This window comes from Colius striatus, chromosome 10 (genome assembly GCF_028858725.1).
Source record: "Colius striatus isolate bColStr4 chromosome 10, bColStr4.1.hap1, whole genome shotgun sequence".
NCBI classification, from domain to species: Eukaryota; Metazoa; Chordata; class Aves; order Coliiformes; family Coliidae; genus Colius; species Colius striatus.
The window spans coordinates 1,998,742-2,017,427 of record NC_084768.1 but is presented as its reverse complement, the minus strand read 5'-3'; the positions used below and the strand labels follow the sequence as shown (position 1 = coordinate 2,017,427).

The 18,686-nt window shown below is 41.5% G+C and overlaps 1 protein-coding gene across 2 annotated transcripts in view; it reads right to left on the bottom strand.

Annotated features, from left to right (window-relative positions):
* SLC44A5 (solute carrier family 44 member 5) overlaps positions 1-18,686 on the bottom strand; it is a 74,572-nt gene that overhangs the window by 55,480 nt on the left and 406 nt on the right. The window contains exon 1 of one of the 2 annotated variants that reach the window (XM_062003464.1): positions 18,552-18,611. The exons of the other annotated variant lie outside the window; for it this stretch is intronic. Coding sequence (XP_061859448.1) covers positions 18,552-18,597 — 46 coding nt within the window. The 5' untranslated portion in view covers positions 18,598-18,611. Of the gene's footprint in view, positions 1-18,551; positions 18,612-18,686 lie in introns of those variants that run through there. 2 annotated transcript variants of the gene reach the window in all.

Here is an 18,686-nt window from a genome sequence, read left to right as displayed (position 1 = left end):
GAAGACTGTGGGCAGTGAGAGAAATTCTCCTCCCTCTCTAGTCTGTGCTGGTGAGGATTCATCTAAGAGTCCTGTGTCCAGTTCTGGACTCCCCAGTTCAAAAGAGACAGGGAATTACTGGACAGAATCCAGTGCAGGGCCACCAAGATAATGAGGGGATTGGAGCATCTCTGCGAGGAGGAAAGGCTGCAAGACCTGGGGCTGTTTAGCCTCAAAAAGACTAAGAGGGGATCTTATCAACTTATAAATACCTAAATGGATGATGAGATCAGGGAGTTTCTTGACCCCACTCATCCTACAGACCTGGTCTTCATCCTGACCTGTGCGGCTGCATTATCAGCCTGATGCCAGCCCTGCTTCCTTGCCCCAAACTTGCCAGTGCCTTGGGGCTTGCTATCTGTGAGACAGGCCTAGGAGGCCCCTGCCCTACCAGGCTGTGGTATGTTAATAGTTCAAAGCATTTCTAAAAGCTAGAAAATGTTTCATTTTCCCCTTACAAAAGTCATTTTTTAACCACACACAGAGTTTCGTGGGAGAGCCTAACTACCCAACTGCACAACCAGTTTTTGCACTTGGTTACTAGGATCTGGTATGATATTTGAATACAAAAATAACTGGTTATACTTTAGACTGATTGCAATGTTAGGCAAACAATAGATCTGTCCAGAGAATTACTTACTTGTGACTCACAAGTAAGACTAAAATGCCTTTCTGTTCGACGCTTGCTGGTTCCCTGGCTATTCTCTGTATAGATCCACACACCTTGTAGGGATGTTATTTAAAAAAAATAAATAATAATATACAGAAAGCTATTCAGATGGAGATTTGGTGACTCGTGACTATTGCTGCTTTAACAGTTGTTAAAATTGATGTCTATTTAACACTGTACACAAGATGCATTGTTACGAATGCCTGCCTTTCTGAAAACAGTCCATATACAGCACACTGTCTACTATAATGAACAAAGCACCAGTTCTCCATGGTTGTTTTTGAAACATTAGATATGCAGTTACAAGTGGAGTTTGTAAGAATATGTTAATTAGATCCACTATTTTAATAGGCTGCCACATTTTCATTTATTTTGCCTTCATTTCTGAGGCTACTGCCATTTACTGTAGGACGTGCTCTGCAGTCTTACCAGTGTTAACAATGGCTCTGTGTATCTGGAACTGTGAATATATTCACAAAATAATAACACAGGCAGATTTAATTTAAGAATTTATGTGAGCAAATAAATCCCTTACAGCTTCTTAGAAATGGTCAGAAGTGACCCTTTGTTCCAAGATTTTTCCACTTGTTAAAAAAAAAAAAAACAAGCTTCCACTATAACCTTTATTTTGTCTTCATAAAAAATCCTCTGCAATCCAAACCTTGAGTTTAAACAAAGCCAAATGTGTTCTTAGACAAAAGAAGGGGCTGTGACTACGCCTGGTTTATGTCTCTATACACCCCTAAAAGCGCAACATGTTTTGCTGAGTTTGTCTGCGTCCATTAAGCTTCCTTCTATTCCCAGGTAATAAGACTGTTAATAACTAAGTAATCCACCGTTAATTAAAGGTTTTCATTACTAAAAGGAACTTGACAGCATTTCTAACAGACACAAATAATGAGATATCGTTACACTGATGCAGAAAATAACGTCTCCAAACATTTCATTATCAGGTGCTACAATGAAAAATAAATATTTGAATGGTGATCTGAAATTGTTCCAATGATTCTGAATGTAAAAGGATTCAGTCTGAAAAACTTCTTACTAGCTAGAGACCAGAAAAAAAACTGTTAAATCACCGTTTTTTCACCTGTATACAGGCTAACTTCAAAGATATACTGCAGACACACATCCCCAGTCCTCTATTCGGTGTACAGTGTTACGAGAAGTCTTTCTATGAAACTTGTTCCTGTAGAAGCAGGTATCAAGTTACCCTCTAAAGCACACGGAGCTGGCTGAGATTCTCCTCCATTTCAATAATAAAACAAGTTATATGCTCAATGTATAAGACTCAGTTTATTACAATTGTTTTGTAGATTTGGGATGCAATTAGGAATATGTTTTCTATTGTGGTTGGTACATAAATCCAGAATCAAAACAGCTGAAGAATATAATCCTGGAAGGAAAATCACAGACACAATGGCATAAATAACAGTCCTGAATCTGAGTCCAGGCTAAAATGATTACAGGAGTAAAACTCATGCAATAATCACTAGATCTAGGTAGTGATTATCATATTATTACTATTGCTATTATTATTTTTATTACTATTGATGTTGTTATATGTAAAAAAAAAAAACCAAACTGTATTTCAAGTGGTACAGGTTAACACCCAGGTTACTTATACTTTTCTCTGCCATGTATGAAGTCAGCTGCTAGTACACACATACCAAAAATACAATACACTCTCTGATCTTGCCAAATGCTGCAAAGCACGTAAGCCTAACATTCAGCCATGAAGGTGCTGCCAAGACTCTTTGCTACTAACATGTTTATAGCAGTAAGACAGGTTTCTCTGCTAGTAACTCTGTTACTGATGCCATTATGCTCCCAATAGTCTAGTGACAGAATGCACTCAGGACATATTTACTTATATACATGGCAGGTCTCAGTACTCTCTTCATGACCTTCATATAGCATGCTTCTACAAGAACTGAGCTTACAGAATGCATTACCTTAGTACATTAATCCATCAACATAGATTCCCTAGTCTGCAGTCTGAATTTTTGTCCAACAGTGAACCACCACACCATAGTGCTCATTCTGATGAGCCTCTGGTATTGCAAAAGGTATTGCAAAATTAAACTGTCAGGGTGTGAAGGGAAGATTTCACAGCGCCTGCTTATACCCTACATTGTCCCTAGGATTCTGTTAAACCACTAATCTCTTTAAAAGAGGAAAGTGAAGAGAAAAACACTTTCTCTGTACCATACTACATATAAATGTGAAATACATTAATTTGTCATCACTAAATATCCTAAATAAGAAAAAAAACTACTACTAACAATTAATCAATGATTATATTTTACCTGCAGTTGGTTTCTGTTTGTCTGTGAGCATACACACACATAGTTTTAAAACTGTAATTGGAAAGATTTCTTCACTTTGACTCAGAAATGCAAGACTAACACTCCCAGGTGGCATGGCTCCATGTGTTATTGCATGATAACACTTGCTGCACCTATACATAGCTAGCAGACTGGATACTTCCTATCTAGTTCAGGAGAAATGACTGCCCTGTTAAGATACTGATTGCATAGTAATAGGCAGATCTCCATGGAATTCCTCTGGCCAATGTACGTGTGCACAGAACACAGCCATCTGAACGTGAGCCAGCAGCATGCCCAGGTGGCCAAGAAGGCCAACGGCATCCCGGCCTGTATCAGGAATAGTGTTGTCAGCAGGAGCAGGGAGGTGATCATTCCCCTGGATTTGGCTTTGGTGAGGCTGCACCTCCGAGACTGTGTCCAGTTCTGAGCCCCTCTCAGAAGGACATTGAGGTGCTGGAGGGGATCCAGAGCTGGGTAACAGGAAAGGAATTGGAGCATGTCTCAGATGAGGAAGGGCTGAGGGGTCTGGGGCTGTTGAGCCTGGAGAAAAGAAGGCTCAGGGGAGACCTTCTCACTCTCTACAACTACCTGAAGGTGTAGCCAGGCTGAGGTCAGTCTGTTCTCCCAGTAACAAGCAACAGAACAAGAGGAAACAGCCTCAAGCTGCACCAGGGGAGGTTCAGGCTGGACGTGAGGAGGAATTTGTTTGCTGCCAGGGCTGTCAGGCATTGGAACAGCTACCCAGGGAGCTGCTGGAGGCACCGTCCCTGGAGAGGTTTCAGAGACAGGTGGATTTGCACTTAGGGAAAGGGTCTAGTGGTTGATAGGGCTGGGACAAAGCTGGACTCGATGATCTTAAAAATCTCTTCCAGCTGAAACAATTCTGTGATTCTATGAACATGTGCAAGGATTCATAATTTATATTCCAATAATCTGCAACCTCCAATGTTCCAGGCCCTGTAATCCTTTCCCTTCTGTACCATACAGCCTTCAATTCTCATTTTCCCAGTGAACATGATCTTAAATAATCCTCCATCCTGAATGCCAGATTCTTCTCCCTTCTCCTCCTAACCACATTTTTATTGTCACTTACGCAGTGCCATTTTTGCAACAGGGCTGCTCCTGGATGACAGCTTTTCATTCTACTCAACCTTAGACATAAAAATGTTTCATGCATCTAGTATTTGCAGACTTCATATTAAGTAGGTTGTAATTTAGTCATTAATTGCCAGAATACTGAAACTTATCATTTTTTAAAGTTATCCATCATCCCAACTCTAACTATCCAGCTGTTCCATTCTGGCTAATTACCAGACATGTGTGACTGTTCTAACAGCTACCAAGGCTGGCTTTACGTTCAGGATTTAGGAAGAAGAGCATAGAAGGCCTAAGCATGCAGCTCTAAAAGATCCAGAAATTCTGAACAATATCTGTAGCAATATCAAACAAATACAGGTGTTAGTTCATTGAGATTCCCCAACCACCTAAACAATCTCAGTGTTACTGCTAAAAGAACCCATCTATGATCAGTGCAATAGCAATGTTTCACTTTTTGTGAGTGCTGCTCCTAGGATGGCAGGGTTTGTTTTCATTGGTTGGCGGGGGGAGTGTTTGGTTTAGAAATCTTACAGCATTTAAAGTAGGACTGACCAAACATTTTACAATTCTAATGTTTTCAGCCACCAGATTTCTTCCCCTGCCAATGTAGCAATGGCATTATTTGCTTTGTGTCTTAAAAGATACAATATCAGATCTCCACCTAAACTGCAATTAACAGAGCTTGATTAATTGGAACAAAAATTATTGTGGAGGAGAAAAAACAAAATTAAAAAGAGTGAACTTCAAAGCAAGAGGAAATGGAAACATCGACTGAGGTAGGGAACACTGAACAAGGGAGACAGGAATGAGATGATCCAGTACAATACACTGAAGAACAAACTGTAACATAAGTGTATGAAAGTTTACAAGACCAAAAACAACAGCACACTTATCCATATGTTCTTCACTAAAGACAAGTCTACGATGTTAAATTCAGTAGGCAAACTAAGGGCATTAAGTTAAAACTGGACTTCAGTTATCTTGATAGATGAGAAATAGAATATGCTCTTTAAAAAACAATTTCTGATGAAAATTTTGACTCCAAAGCATAGCGATTTTGTAATTAAGAATGATATGAATTGAAAGAACAACAAACTTCAGCATATTTTCAAGATACAATTCTTTGCAAGCCATATTATGGGCTCCTCAGCTCAAGAGGGACAGGGAAGTGTTGGAGAGAGTCCAGCACACAGGGCCACCAAGATGATCAGGGGACTGGAACATCTTTCATACGAGAAAAGGCTGTGGGACCTGGGGCTGTTTAGTCTGGAGAAGAGGAGACTGAGGGGGGATCTTATTAACATTTATCAATATCTAAAGGGTGAGTGTCAGGAGGTTGGGACATCCCTCTTTTCTATAATAGATAGTAACAGGACAAGGGGTGATGGGATGAAGCTGGAACACAAACAGTTCCATTTAAACATAAGAAAACACTATTCCACCGTGAGGGTGAGGGAGTCCTGGCACAGGCTGCCCAGGGGGGTTGTGGAGTCTCCTTCCTTGGAGGGCTTCAAGACCCACCTGGACACGTTCCTATGTGACCTGATCTAGGTGATCCTGCTTCTGCAGGGGAGTTGGACTGGATGAGCTCTAAAGGTCCCTTCCAACCCCGACAATTCTGTGATTCTATGATATTATGACTTCACCTTAACCATCAGCAATAATTTCTTCTAATACACCTAAGCATTTTCCAACTGAGCAGTACATTCCCATCGGCTGAATCCCAGTAAATCAAACTACAATCCTATTAATCTGTGTCTAAATGAGAATTTGATAGTTAGGATATGGATACACCAATGAAATGATTCCTGAATGCTTACAAAGAAGCACAGTAAGCCCCATATGATTTCCTGACAGAATCATATTGATAATGAGCATGTAGTGGCTAAATGTAGTTTAAGATTATAATATATGTATATCTTGAATGCTTTAGGAAATGCAATGATGAACTTGCCTAAAGAAAAAAAAAACTACCTGAACTATAATCATGTGTTTTCTTGTTATTAACAGACACAATGAAGGATAACAAATCATTTCCCTCTTAAAGCTTCCTCTACACAAGATCTCAATCACTACACCTTATCAAAGCTTCTATAAAAATTGAGAAGATTAATACAGATTGATTAGTGACAAGTTGAGAATACTAGCACACAGAAGATTGACTTCGTAAGATCACGTGCCAGAAGGCTGTTTCAGAATGGAAGTGAATGCTTTTCAATCTCAAGCCTTTTTAGACATACCAATAATTATCCTCAACCTCTCCTCCTGCTTCATTATAGACAAAAAGGAGTTTAAAACCTGCTAGAGTTACGGGTTACTGCACCCAGAAATCAGAATCTGCAAATGTTAAAGTGAAGTCATTTTGCCCATGGCCTCCATAGTCTTGTGATGCATTTTGAGCTATGTGTTTACCGATTATTTTATGACAAGACATGGTCCCCATCTCCCTCACTATGATTTTGGTACCTTCCCCATTAAGTCCTACTTTGATTATTACCCAGCTTGTGCTGGAATGCTGAAGCAATTATGTGTTTTCATAACATGCACAAAAGCCATCATTCAGACTACAAGAGAAAAAAAAAAGATGGCATTACTCCATGTTTGAATTTTCCTCCCCTCTAAGTACTTCCCACTCAACACAGAATTCAATCTGTCCCACAGTTCACATTCCATCCTACTCATACTCCTAGTGTTAGAAGTGTTTCAGTTGTTTTGCACACCAGAAATAAGAACATCGAGCCCAGCAGAGTTCTGATCATTAGGTATTAAGACCTATTATTTCTGGGGTGCTCTGACACTTGGTCAGAGCTGTACCCATACAGTTAAATTTACAACTACTTTGAACGTATTACTTGTTCAAGAAAAATTACTGGAAAAAAATGGTCTTGAACTGTGAGCTTTTCACATATTCTACAACCTTCTTGTCCTGAGCAACACATAGGTCATTGAAACCTAACTGATGAAAACAAGAGGCTTCCTTTACTTGTTAAATATTTCCTAATCTTATTCTAACATGATAGTCCATGACAACATTATCACAATCAGTGCCTTCAGACAATTTTCTCATAGAACAAAAAGTTTATTTTATTCCTGATTCAGCATTTTAACTCACTAGAGGTTGTGAAAAATACATCCAAATAACTTTCAGCTGTATAGAAAATCTACTGTAATGTGCTCTCTACGTGGTTGTACAAAATCTGCAAGACAAATGAGTAAAATCACCTCCAACAACTTGTTGATCAATGTTTATCTCTACTGAGGTTCTGCTAGAAGAAAATGGCAGTTTTCCCTACAGGGAAAAATCGTGCACTACAGGGGATTCACAGTTGAAAGTCAAAGTGCAAATTCATCCTGATAGAAATATCGTATTCCAAGTATGATGACATATTGGCCACCTGCAATTACCCTGAAAACCAAAAAAGTTCTGAAGGTGACATACAATGCAAATGTAACACAGAAGAAAATTCACTCACTTCTATTTTGCTGTAGGTCACATCTGTAGTGTTGAAACCAGTACAATGAGGGTGCCCAAAACTGCACACAGTACTGCTCCCTCGACCAGCTTGCCACTCTTCTGGTTTAGCAAGGAGCAGCTTCTGCTTGGTACCAGGGGGAGCGGGTTGCAGTGAAGACCCAGTAAAGAGTTTGTGGATTCTCCCCCAGCTCCTGGGCTCACACCCACCTCCGGCCCGGCTGGGTCAACCTGGCGCCTCTGCCAGCATTATTTGGGGACGGGAATGTGAAGCGCTGGCAGGAGGTGTGAGAGTGATACAAGATGGAGGCAACCACGCGGAGGAAGAAAGGAGGAGCACCAGACCAGAGACCCCTCTGCAAGCCGTGGTGAGAATGCAGCTGTGCCCCTGCAACCCCTGCAGGGCCATGGCAGGGCTGAGAGCCACCAGCAGCTCCGTGTGAGTGAGCCCGGACAAGCGAGGGACTGTGTGGGGAGGGGCCATGGCACAGGCCGTGCTGGAGCCTGCGGGCCCAGAGCAGCCCCATACGAGAGGCAGAGAGGAGCTGCAGCCTGTGGGATCAATGCGCGTGGGAGCAGCCCGGGCAGGGCTGTGTGTGTGTGAGGGACCCCAGGGACATGCAGGGAGGATGGGTGCGGAGCCCACCTGTCCTGAGGAGGGACAAAGGGCAGAAGCCATCAGGAATAGACTGACTGAAACCCCCACTCCCTGCCCCCTTGGGCCATGCAGTGGGGGAGGAGGTAAAAACCCCGGGATCAGGGCTCTGAGCCCGGGAAGAGGGGAGGAGTGAGGAGAAGGTGTTCTGGAAGGGCTGGTCAGACTCTTCATTGACGTACCACTCTGTGTTGTTTTATCTTGGTTATGATTTGGGGTTTAAGGTTATGTTTTAGTTGATGTTGCATTACATTATTTCGTGTTTTCTTCCCCAAGCCCAGCAGCCTGCTCTGTTTTGTCCTGGACCTTAAGCAGCAATTAAACTCTCCCTGCCCTTTGGCAATTCTCAGCCTCTCCCGCTAATCGTGGTCTTTTGTTCCCTGATGGGCCTAAACAGCTACACTGTGCTTGATGCACCTCAGGACATGGTTGGCTGCTAGGGCACAGTGTTGACTCATATTCAACTTGCCATCAACCCAATCCTTCAGATCTCTTTCCATGGAACAGCTCTCCAGTCTCTCATCCTCCAAATTGTATTTATAACCAGGATTACCCCACCCCAGCTGCAGAATCCAGCATTTGCTCTGGTTAAATGTCATACAATTGGTGATTGCCCAGCTCTCTACCCAGATTTCTCTCTAAGATCTCTCTACTCTTTGAGTAATCCACGACTTCTCCTAATTTACTACCATCAGTAAACTTATTTAATGTATGTTCAATCCCTGCATCCTAGTCATTTCTATAAAGATCAAAGAGCACTGTCCCTAAAATTGAACCCTGGGGACTGGCAGCCAGGCTGATGTCATCCCATGTACTATAACTCTTTGCGCCCAACCTATTAGACAGGTACATGCTAGGTCGTCTTCTGTATTTTTTTGCTGGTAGTGGTTACAGAGCACATAACAGGGAAAAGTCTTGGAAAAAAGCTCTTGGCATCTGGAGGTTTCATCCTCTATTTGCAAAGCCACATCTCCAGGTGTACTATACAGCTTCGAATGTTTATGGCTCAGGATTCTAGTAGGTTGGTTTGTTTATTGTTTTTACTATACAATTAGAGATTCACTTGTTTTGGTGTTGGTTTTGTTAAGAAACTTCCATTGATTTCTCTTTCAGTTTTGTTTTTTCAGTATCCAAAACCAGTCATCCACATTTTTATTCCCTTTTTTGGACACGTAGTCTTTCATAAAACTCTCAAGATGATGAAGGGTGTGGGATGAAAGGGTGTTGTGATGAAAGGCTGAGGCAGCTGGGGCTCTTCAGCTTGGAGGAGACTGAGGGGTGATCTCATTAACATTTATAAATATGTAAAGGGAGGGTGTGAGGAGGCTGGAGCCAGGCTGTTCTCAGTGATGGTCAATGACAGGACAAGGGGCAAAGGGTACAAGCTGGAACATAAGACGTTTCAGAGAAACGTAAGGAAAAAATTCTTCCCTGTTGAGGTGAGGGAGCACTGGCAGGGGCTGCCCAGATGGGCTGTGGAGTCTCCTTCTCTGGAGACGTTCACACCCAGCTGGATGAGTTCCTGTGTGCCCTGCTCTAGGTGGTGCTGTTCTGGCAGGGGAGTTGCACTGGATGAGCTTTCCAGGTCCCTTCTTGTCCTTAATAAGATTCTGTGATTCTGTGAAAGGGAAACTTTTCATTACAAAGAGATCAGAAAAAAAGCCATCAGTTTCCAGTAGCTGAGCTCTTTTCATTGTTTTCTCTACAACCACAAGGCAAGTTTCAAGACAGTTTCTGCGATGGACATTCTCCCTCAGACTGGAGTCCGGAGCTGTGGCTAGCCTCAAGCCTGAGGCAAGATGCTGGACTCATGTTACATTCCTCTTGCCACTACGCTCTGTCATTGCTGAGGAGTGTAAATTAGAAAGGGTCTACTCAATATGAGCTACAGAAACTGAAATACAATGCATGCACACATTACTTGCTTTCCAAACGAAATCATGTATTCATGGCTCCAATAATTTTGTTATTAATGTTTTGTCCAGGTGTAGCTGGGACCTGGAGAGATGCCAGAAAAATACCAACACAGAAATACATTTGTATGTATGAATTATATAAATACTTTCTGAAATATATAGATATAGACACTTTATTATCTCAGGAATCCTATTCAAACCTTCAAATTACTTGTAAGGATAAGTATTACACTAGTTCAAGAGTACTGGTCATAGGCACACAGCACATATTATCATTTCCCTCTTTATAGTAGTTGTCTGGATGCTAGCACAGATATTGCATTGTACTGAAACCAACAAAAGGGGGTATTCACAGATACAGCTCATTGCCTTCTGTTAGACTGACTAAAGCAGCGGCAAAGGAACTATTTATCATTTTCCTGAGGAAAAAAACCCACCCAACTAAAAATAAGCACTGTGTTTTGCTACACTTAGTCAGCTGTTTTTTAGCAACCTGATCACGTCCAAGAAATTCTAACTCTTGTAGAAAAATGTGATTAAAAAAACCCCAATTAGTTTTACTGTAACATCCAGTACAATCATTTTAAATGCTAAGTACCAGAGCTATTGTTCAGCATATTCGTTTATTTCAAAGTACACTGATTATGAAGGACGCTAATTCAGCTGCAAGACTTCATGGCATGTCCGTTTCTACACGTTTAGGTGCTTCACATGCCATTAGCCCAGCAGCAATCTGTTAACCTGAAAAAGATACTTGCTTTCTTATAGATATTATCAGCAGCGCAGAAGAGATAACTAAGCAAAACCCTGGCCCGCTCATGTGATAGACCTCCTCTTTCTCATGACACGTGGTCCTAAGACAGAAACAGGTTCCCATCCTTGTCACATCAGCAGCACACACTAAACTGTGGTGGGTTTTTTTTAACAAATTATCTCCTGGTTTCAGAAACAGGTACAAGCATGGGGCTTCCTGATGGAGAAGTGATACTGAACAATTTTTGAGAACCTCGGTCATTGATTCTCTTTAGGGAAGAGGTGTCTTTAGGCCAAACTTCCTTGTCACGGTAGCTGTCAGAGGTCAATCACCTGCACAGTTTCAGGTTTTGGTACAGTAAAAGAGCTTTGACTGCAAAGTGACTGCTCCAGAGAGTACACTCAAGGAGTACAATCACATGCTGCAGCAATCTTCAACACAGCCTAGGAGGGAAAGGACAATTTCACTTAAGTGGATGGAGGTTGGAAATATGCAAATATTGCTGCATGACCTTTCCTTAGAACAAACAGAAGCATTCCATCTCTGCCTATAAAAATGCCGCATCATTTGTACAGGCATGTGCACTACATTGAATTTCCACATCAGCAGCAGGCTCTCTGGAATTATCCCACAAGCCAGAGAGATTTCTTCCCGGCTATTTTTATTTATGGATACTTATAGCAGCACAGCTGCTACAAAATGCCACAGCAGACTAATGCAATATGAAACACACACCACCACCTCTACACCACCCCCAGTGTTTCATATGGATTACAGCTCCATTATTCAGAATGGCAGGTATAAAGATATTTACACCTGGAGAGAGGTAAAATCCAGAGGCTGGAATTCCAGGATGATAAAAGCTTGATATCAACAAATCCAGACTGGACAATATACAGGGGGGGGAAAAAAAGCAAACCAGTTAAGACAAAGTTTAAGTTGCACAGGTCTTTTCTCCAAAATTATACTCAATTATTGTTGGGATATGTTGCCTAAGAAAACTTAGATAGCTAAGACATCCATCAAACACTAATGGCTGCCAGGTGTTTATTTCCTCTCATCCTAGCAAAAATAAAACACAAGATTACAATAAACTTATTTTTCCTAATAATTACTTATTAGGCTTGTCACTGCTTTCCCACCACCTTCTTGTCCTCTGTGTCACACTGCCTGAATGACATCCCATTTGTTCATCTAAGCCAGCATAGTCCAATGAGCACTATGAACTTGATCTCCTGTCTTGGCAACTATTTTTCTATCCAAGAGGAATGAAGGAATGAATTTTTAAAGTAATGGATACTGACCCAGGCCAAATGCTGTCTACTGCATCTGAACTTTACCAGGAGCTGCTACAAATACCATAAAAGAAAACAGGGATAAAAGCATCCCACACAAACATTGCTTTTTATTAGCTCTCAATTCTGGCTCTCAAACTTGCTGAGGCTCAACCACCTTCCTAATTGAACAAGCCTCCTCTCTTGCCTTTGGGATTTTCACTAGGCTTCTAGAAATATGTCAACAAGTATACTGGGTCTATGTGTATGAGAAAAAATCAACAGGCTAGATTTCATTTCATTTTATATTTATGGCTGTACCTGATTTTGAAAGTGAGAGAAGCTTGGAAAGAGATGCAACACCCAAGGATATTTAACTGCCAGCACACCAGAGCATCAGCATGTCAAAGAGGTGTGAGAAAACCACTAGGTCTCACTTTCACACAACCATTAGTGTCTCTGCATCTGATGTAAAGAGGTTTCTGTAACTTCTTGTTATCAAGTTGAGTTGTGAAAATAACTGCTTTGTGACAAATGCTCAATTTGAGACAATTAATCGAAAAGGATTGTCTTTTAGTGTTTGACTGTCATGGTGAGAAGATAAAATGTGCTGATAGGCTACAGAGTGCCAAGGAGCAGCAAGAAGCATACTGCTCCCTCAGAGGAGGCAAGTCTGGACCCCAGGATGCCAAAACAAAGGCTGTGCAGTGACCTCACACCTATAGTACCAGCGCTATAGGCAAGCACACAAAGCAGCAACAGGTCCTACTAACAATTCAGTAATCATCAGGCAAAACAGTATCAGGCTAGGGTCTGCCCAGTGATTGGACACAGCACTTCAGAAACAGGACTAGAGACAGACACCCCTAGGACACAGGTCAGGTAGGAACCAAGGGCACCAGCCTGAGCTTAAATGGAGATAAATGGATAAATTCTGATACTTTCACACACTCTAAAATCCCAACTGGACTGGAAAACATAGCAATTACTTTGTGTCAAGAAATACAAAGTACTCAATCACTAGATGAGCAATCTGTATTGACTAAATCCTACTGGATTTATTGTTTATTTGCTTACTGACCTAACTGCTTCTGGTATGCAGTACTTTTCATATTTTAAGAAGACATATTAAATTCAACTCAGCTACTTACATTAATAAAGTAAGCACTTATTGTTGCATCAAATGAAAGGTTTGTAAGTTTAACTGAGTTGCCTACATCTCCTCCATAATCTGTTCAAGACCTATTGCAAAAACTTAAGAGTATTGTAGAATCACAGAATGGTGGGGGTTGGAAGGGACCTTTAGAGATCATCCAGTCCAACCCCCCAGCAGAAGCAGGGTCACCTAGATCAGGTCGCATAGGAATGTGTCCAGGCGGGTCTTGAAGCCCTCCAAGGAAGGAGACTCCACAACCCCTCTGGGCAGCCTGTGCCAGGGCTCCCTCACCCTCACTGAAAGAGTTTTTTCTTATGTTTAAGTGGAACTTTTTGTGTCCCAGCTTCATCCCATCACCCCTTGTCCTGTTACTATCTGCTATAGAAAAGAGGGATGTCCCAACCTCCTGACATCCACCCTCCTATACACAGCTTTATACATCCAAGTCATCCCACAAAAGTCTCAATGACAACCCAAATGAGGAAAAGATGTTAAAACTGTTTCTGAGATCAGCACAGTGCAGGAATCCTGCAAAGGTATCACTATCACCAAAATGCTAAGTACAGATGCCTCTGGAATATCACAACTGCACAAAAAGCTCCGAACGTCCAGTTGTCTTTGTAATCAAGGTTTTACTCTAATACACATTTAACCGCACTGCTGGTTAGGAAATCTCTGTTCTACTGGGTAAATACCCTGTAATTTGATAAAATATCCATTAATAGAGGCAGTTATCATAGTCCAGTAAAAATAATACATATCTTTAACATTATATACCTGTTTATATCATATCCTATCACAGTCAGTAATGTGCCTTTAAAGTCTTCAAAATAGGGATTACGAAAATGTGCACTTAAACAGCCCTGCAATGCCCATTTACCTCTGACAGCAATTGATCTCAAAAGTTGTTGAAAACCTTTGAGTCAACTCTCACACAGCTCTATGGGCAACTTTATTTTTTCCTCTAGCATTGTAATTTAGTGTGTATAAGAAGAAGTTAGGATTATCAGCGACGTGCTTCCTAAAGTTCTGGAGCACAACTTTCTACTGACTTCTTTAGACATAAATTTGAGTTAAAAACTTGTCATGAAAAAAAAGATAAATTGAAATAAATTTGTACAACATTTCTCTTGATACCATACTGAACATTCCATCAATTATTATATGTATTTTATGTCTTACCCATTCCAAGGAAACAAATAGATTATAAGAATATAAGAACACGATCATGATGTTTAAATAATAATCTGTATTAATAATAAGAGTAATAAACATGTCATACAGCTCAATCTCCACATTAGACACCTGGTTTAGACCCAATTCTGCTCTGGGGAGAAATGTTCCTTGGACATATTAAAATGGCAGCTCACATACATAAAATGTGGTGGTTTTTTATGTCTCCTACTGTGTTCATTTTATGGTTTAAATATCAAGAGAGAAACAGTAGCCACAAAAATAGCCTCAAATTTCTTTGTCACTTTCACTCCAACTAAAGTACTTACTATTGTGTCTTTTCTTCAACTTTGCAAACATTTTAAGTGTTGTGTTTATTAAACTTACTTTTATGGTATAAACCTTCTCTGTGTGTTTTGTTTATATTTTCCAATAACTGAAAAATGTGGTGATTCCACCATCAACTTTCACTGTACCTGCTTGAATAGTGGGTACCTGTTAAGGTAATTTTACATTTTGTGAGCAAGAGGCAAGGAAAGACAATGACTTGAGACATGAAAGGTTAGGCAAACACCGTATTAGACAGTGGAGCATCAAAGATGGAGGGAGTGGAAGTCCTCCCCAACTTGGCTGACAACAGAGTCAATTAGTCACAAACCAAAAGCAGAGGAAATCTGGCTTCCTGAGCTCCAGTACTCATTAAATGTACTTTTTTAATGGAAAAGAAATGGAACACATAAACCAATTCAATTACTTAGTGTTCAGAACCTTATCATGATTTAAGGTCAGTACATCACCTTCTCCTTCATGCAATTACTACCCAGACAAATTAGAGGTACAGTGTAAGAACTTTAGTTATCTAAACAACTTGGGACCCTATCTGCTTGCTACAAATACAAACACAGTATATACACCATAGAATGCTTTGTGTTGGAAGGGATCTTTGTAGATCAACTAGTCCAATCCCTCTGGCACAGGCAGGGACATCTCTCACTAGATCAGGTTGCTCTAAGCCACATTCAACCTGACCTTTCAATGATGGGGCATCCACAACTTTTCTGGGAAACCAGTTCTAACATCTCATCACTCTCATGATAAAAAAAACAAAACACCTTCTTCCTTATCTCCAATCAAAATCCATCCTCTTTCGGTTTAAAACCATTGCCCTGTCAATACAGGCCCTGGTAAAAATGAAAAAAAAAGCTTCCACTTGGACACTGAGCAGTTGACTGTAACTCTTGGGACGAGGACGTTAACACAGGACCCGGCAAAACATGAAACAGCATGCTAAGCAAGAAAGTTCTCACTCAAAGAGACCTATTCTGCAGTAACAGCTGGTAGGAAATAGAAATTCTCTCTGTTTTTCTCCCCAGTCCCCTGAATTTATTTCACAGGGAATTGTTTTATCTAATAGCAGCATGTTTGCAAAATCAGACGTTGCTGAAGCTCTGTACCTATGGACCAAATCTGTCAGAGGAAGAAAGGCTTAAACCATCTAAATCTGAGTTTCACTTACTTCTAATACCTCTGAGCATGTTCAGATGTGAATAAAGAGTTAAATAAAGTTTCAAGTTTAATATGTATGTACTCCACTGGTATGAAATTTGAACCTCGAAAGGTAAAATGAATGACACAGTATGACATGAAAGCATTTACAGGCAGGAGCTAAGGAGGCTCTCTGCAGCAGTGTCACACATATCATGTGACACTGCTGAGGCTAAATGGGCCATTTTCCTTAGACTGAGGATGTCCTCTCTGCATGGTACATATGTGTAACTAGATTAAATTAAGAAAGGGAAATGCAGTCCAAGCTACTTGGTATCTTGATACCAAGTTTCATCATTCATCAAAAGCTCTTTCAAAGGAAACACCAAAACCTTCTCCACTTGGGAAAATAAACAAATAGAATTCTTTCTGCTAAAAAACCCAACATGATCACTTCAGGAGTAACCAGGAATCCCAATTACAGACTCTAGTTTTGGTTGCACGCACAGGAAAGCAGTAGAGAGGATCCAAATATGCAGATCTAACAAAGTAAGCTAGCTAAATCTGAGTTAATAAAATTTGTCACTTCACACATTTCATACCATGTTTCTTAAAACAGCGCTAAAAGCCTTCTTTAAAGAAAACATCATCATCCATTTGGACTTCAGTGATTTGTAAGCTAACAGCTAAAGTACAGTTCACTACTACATGATTAGTGCTTATGGTAGAACCATTGCTAAGAGCCTGATTCTGCAATGAAGTCAAGAAGAATTCTATCACAAATTCAACAGTCACAGGACAGCCCTTACTATTGCAGTTATATGAAAGGAAATAGTTCTATGTATAGCTAATAGTGCTATAAAATACAAAGATCTCACAAGCTCAAAAACCAGCTCTAACGAGAAATAAGTGATTTGCCTTTTCAGAAGAATTTGCCCTTGTCATTTATAAATGCTGAAACTCTGAGGGATTCCTGAGATTACAAGAAGGGAAGTTTAGTCCCCTATAGATCTGAAAAACATAACTAATATAGTATGAGGGCTAATAAATAACCAATTACTGGTAGAGACAACAAAGTCAAGAGAACAGCTATTACATCAAACTAACTTAAAAGGAAAACCACGTTGTATATACTGAATTTGGAAATGCTGCACTTACCCTTTGTAAGTCTATGTGATCTAACAGGGAAAACAAACCTGAATCCAAACTTTGCCTCCCAGTACTACAGTAATCATTCAAGATTCCTACAAATGTATTAACACAATGCACACTGCCACTAGCAAAATCCACACAGGAAAAGGAGATAACACACTGATGACATGAAACAGCTAAACCAGCAAAATTTCAAGTCAGAAGAATTCTTCAGAATAACTATTGATTACAGATACAATGGTCTCCTCCCTCAAGTTGAATAACCAAAGCATTACCCTTTCTTACTTGAGTAACATGTTTTGAAAGAAAATGAAGCTAAAGCAACCGTTTTACAACACAACACTTGGTACTTACTGCCAAAACTTTCTGACCAGAGTGGTGAGGGACACATACCACACATATTCAACTCTATGCAAAAGGTGTTTTCCCTTCTGCTTACTGTATTCCTGCTGTTTTTTTGAGAAGAATATTTCCACGCCTATCTTCACACCATCAGTGGTGAGTATCTGTGATCCTAGGCCTAGTGTCTGCAATACTCTGCAAAACCACAGGAGTAAGAAGAAGTTATCTCAGAAGTCAGGTAAATACAGATTCACCTATTTAGCCTTCACCTTTGAAACACTGACTATCAGTCTTGTTTTCCACCCCTAAAGGCTTCATTTTATCTTCTTTGGGAGGAAGTCAAGCTGTGAATTTTCCTTTAGCCAGATCAAGGTTCACATCATGGAGGTGAACTATAAAACAGAGTTTTCCAAGTTGTAGACATAACACATGGCATGCCTGGGGTTCCAAGGCAAGGGCTGTTTTACCAAGACACTTCTATCCGTTTGTACAACTCTGCCAATTACAGGCAGCCTTTGGGACCCAGAGGAGAAAAGCCTTATTGCTAGTGGCGGTTGCTCGTCCTGCTGATTTGTTTTGCCATGAAATCTCGTGCACACTGGAAGGGGAAATCGGTTTTGCAGTGACACCTTCAAACAGGCTAAGCGGCTTTGCAAACCCCGTGTCCCCTGTCGCAGACACGTTAGCTCTCAAGCAGCAATTAAAGCAGAGCTCGCGCACTGGGATGAAGTTCTGCCCCCGGTGACCTTCCCGGCGCTCCGGGTGGCAGGATCCAGCCAAGGTGCGGAGCCGGCTCAGTCCTGGTACCTCGGCTGCACCCGTGGAGCTCCCAGACACCAAACGCCCAAAACACCAGCCCACCAGCCCCCCCGCAAGCACCACGAGCACAGCGGGCTCCCTCCTCCCGACGCCGGTACGGCGGGTGAGCAACCCCTGGCCCGCGCAGCGGCCCCGCGGCCTGGCCCGGCCCCGCACCCGCCGCCCCGCGGCCTTGCCGCCCGCCCGCCCGCGCCTGACAAAGCGGCCGCAACGCACCTGCTCCCGCGGAGGGGGCGGCGGTTCTCACGCTGCCCGCCCTCATCTCTGCACCCAGCGGCTCCCCGCGCCCGGCGCTCCCGCCTTCTTCGGGCCGGGCGAGCCGCAGCACGAGCGGATCGGGGCCGCTGGGGG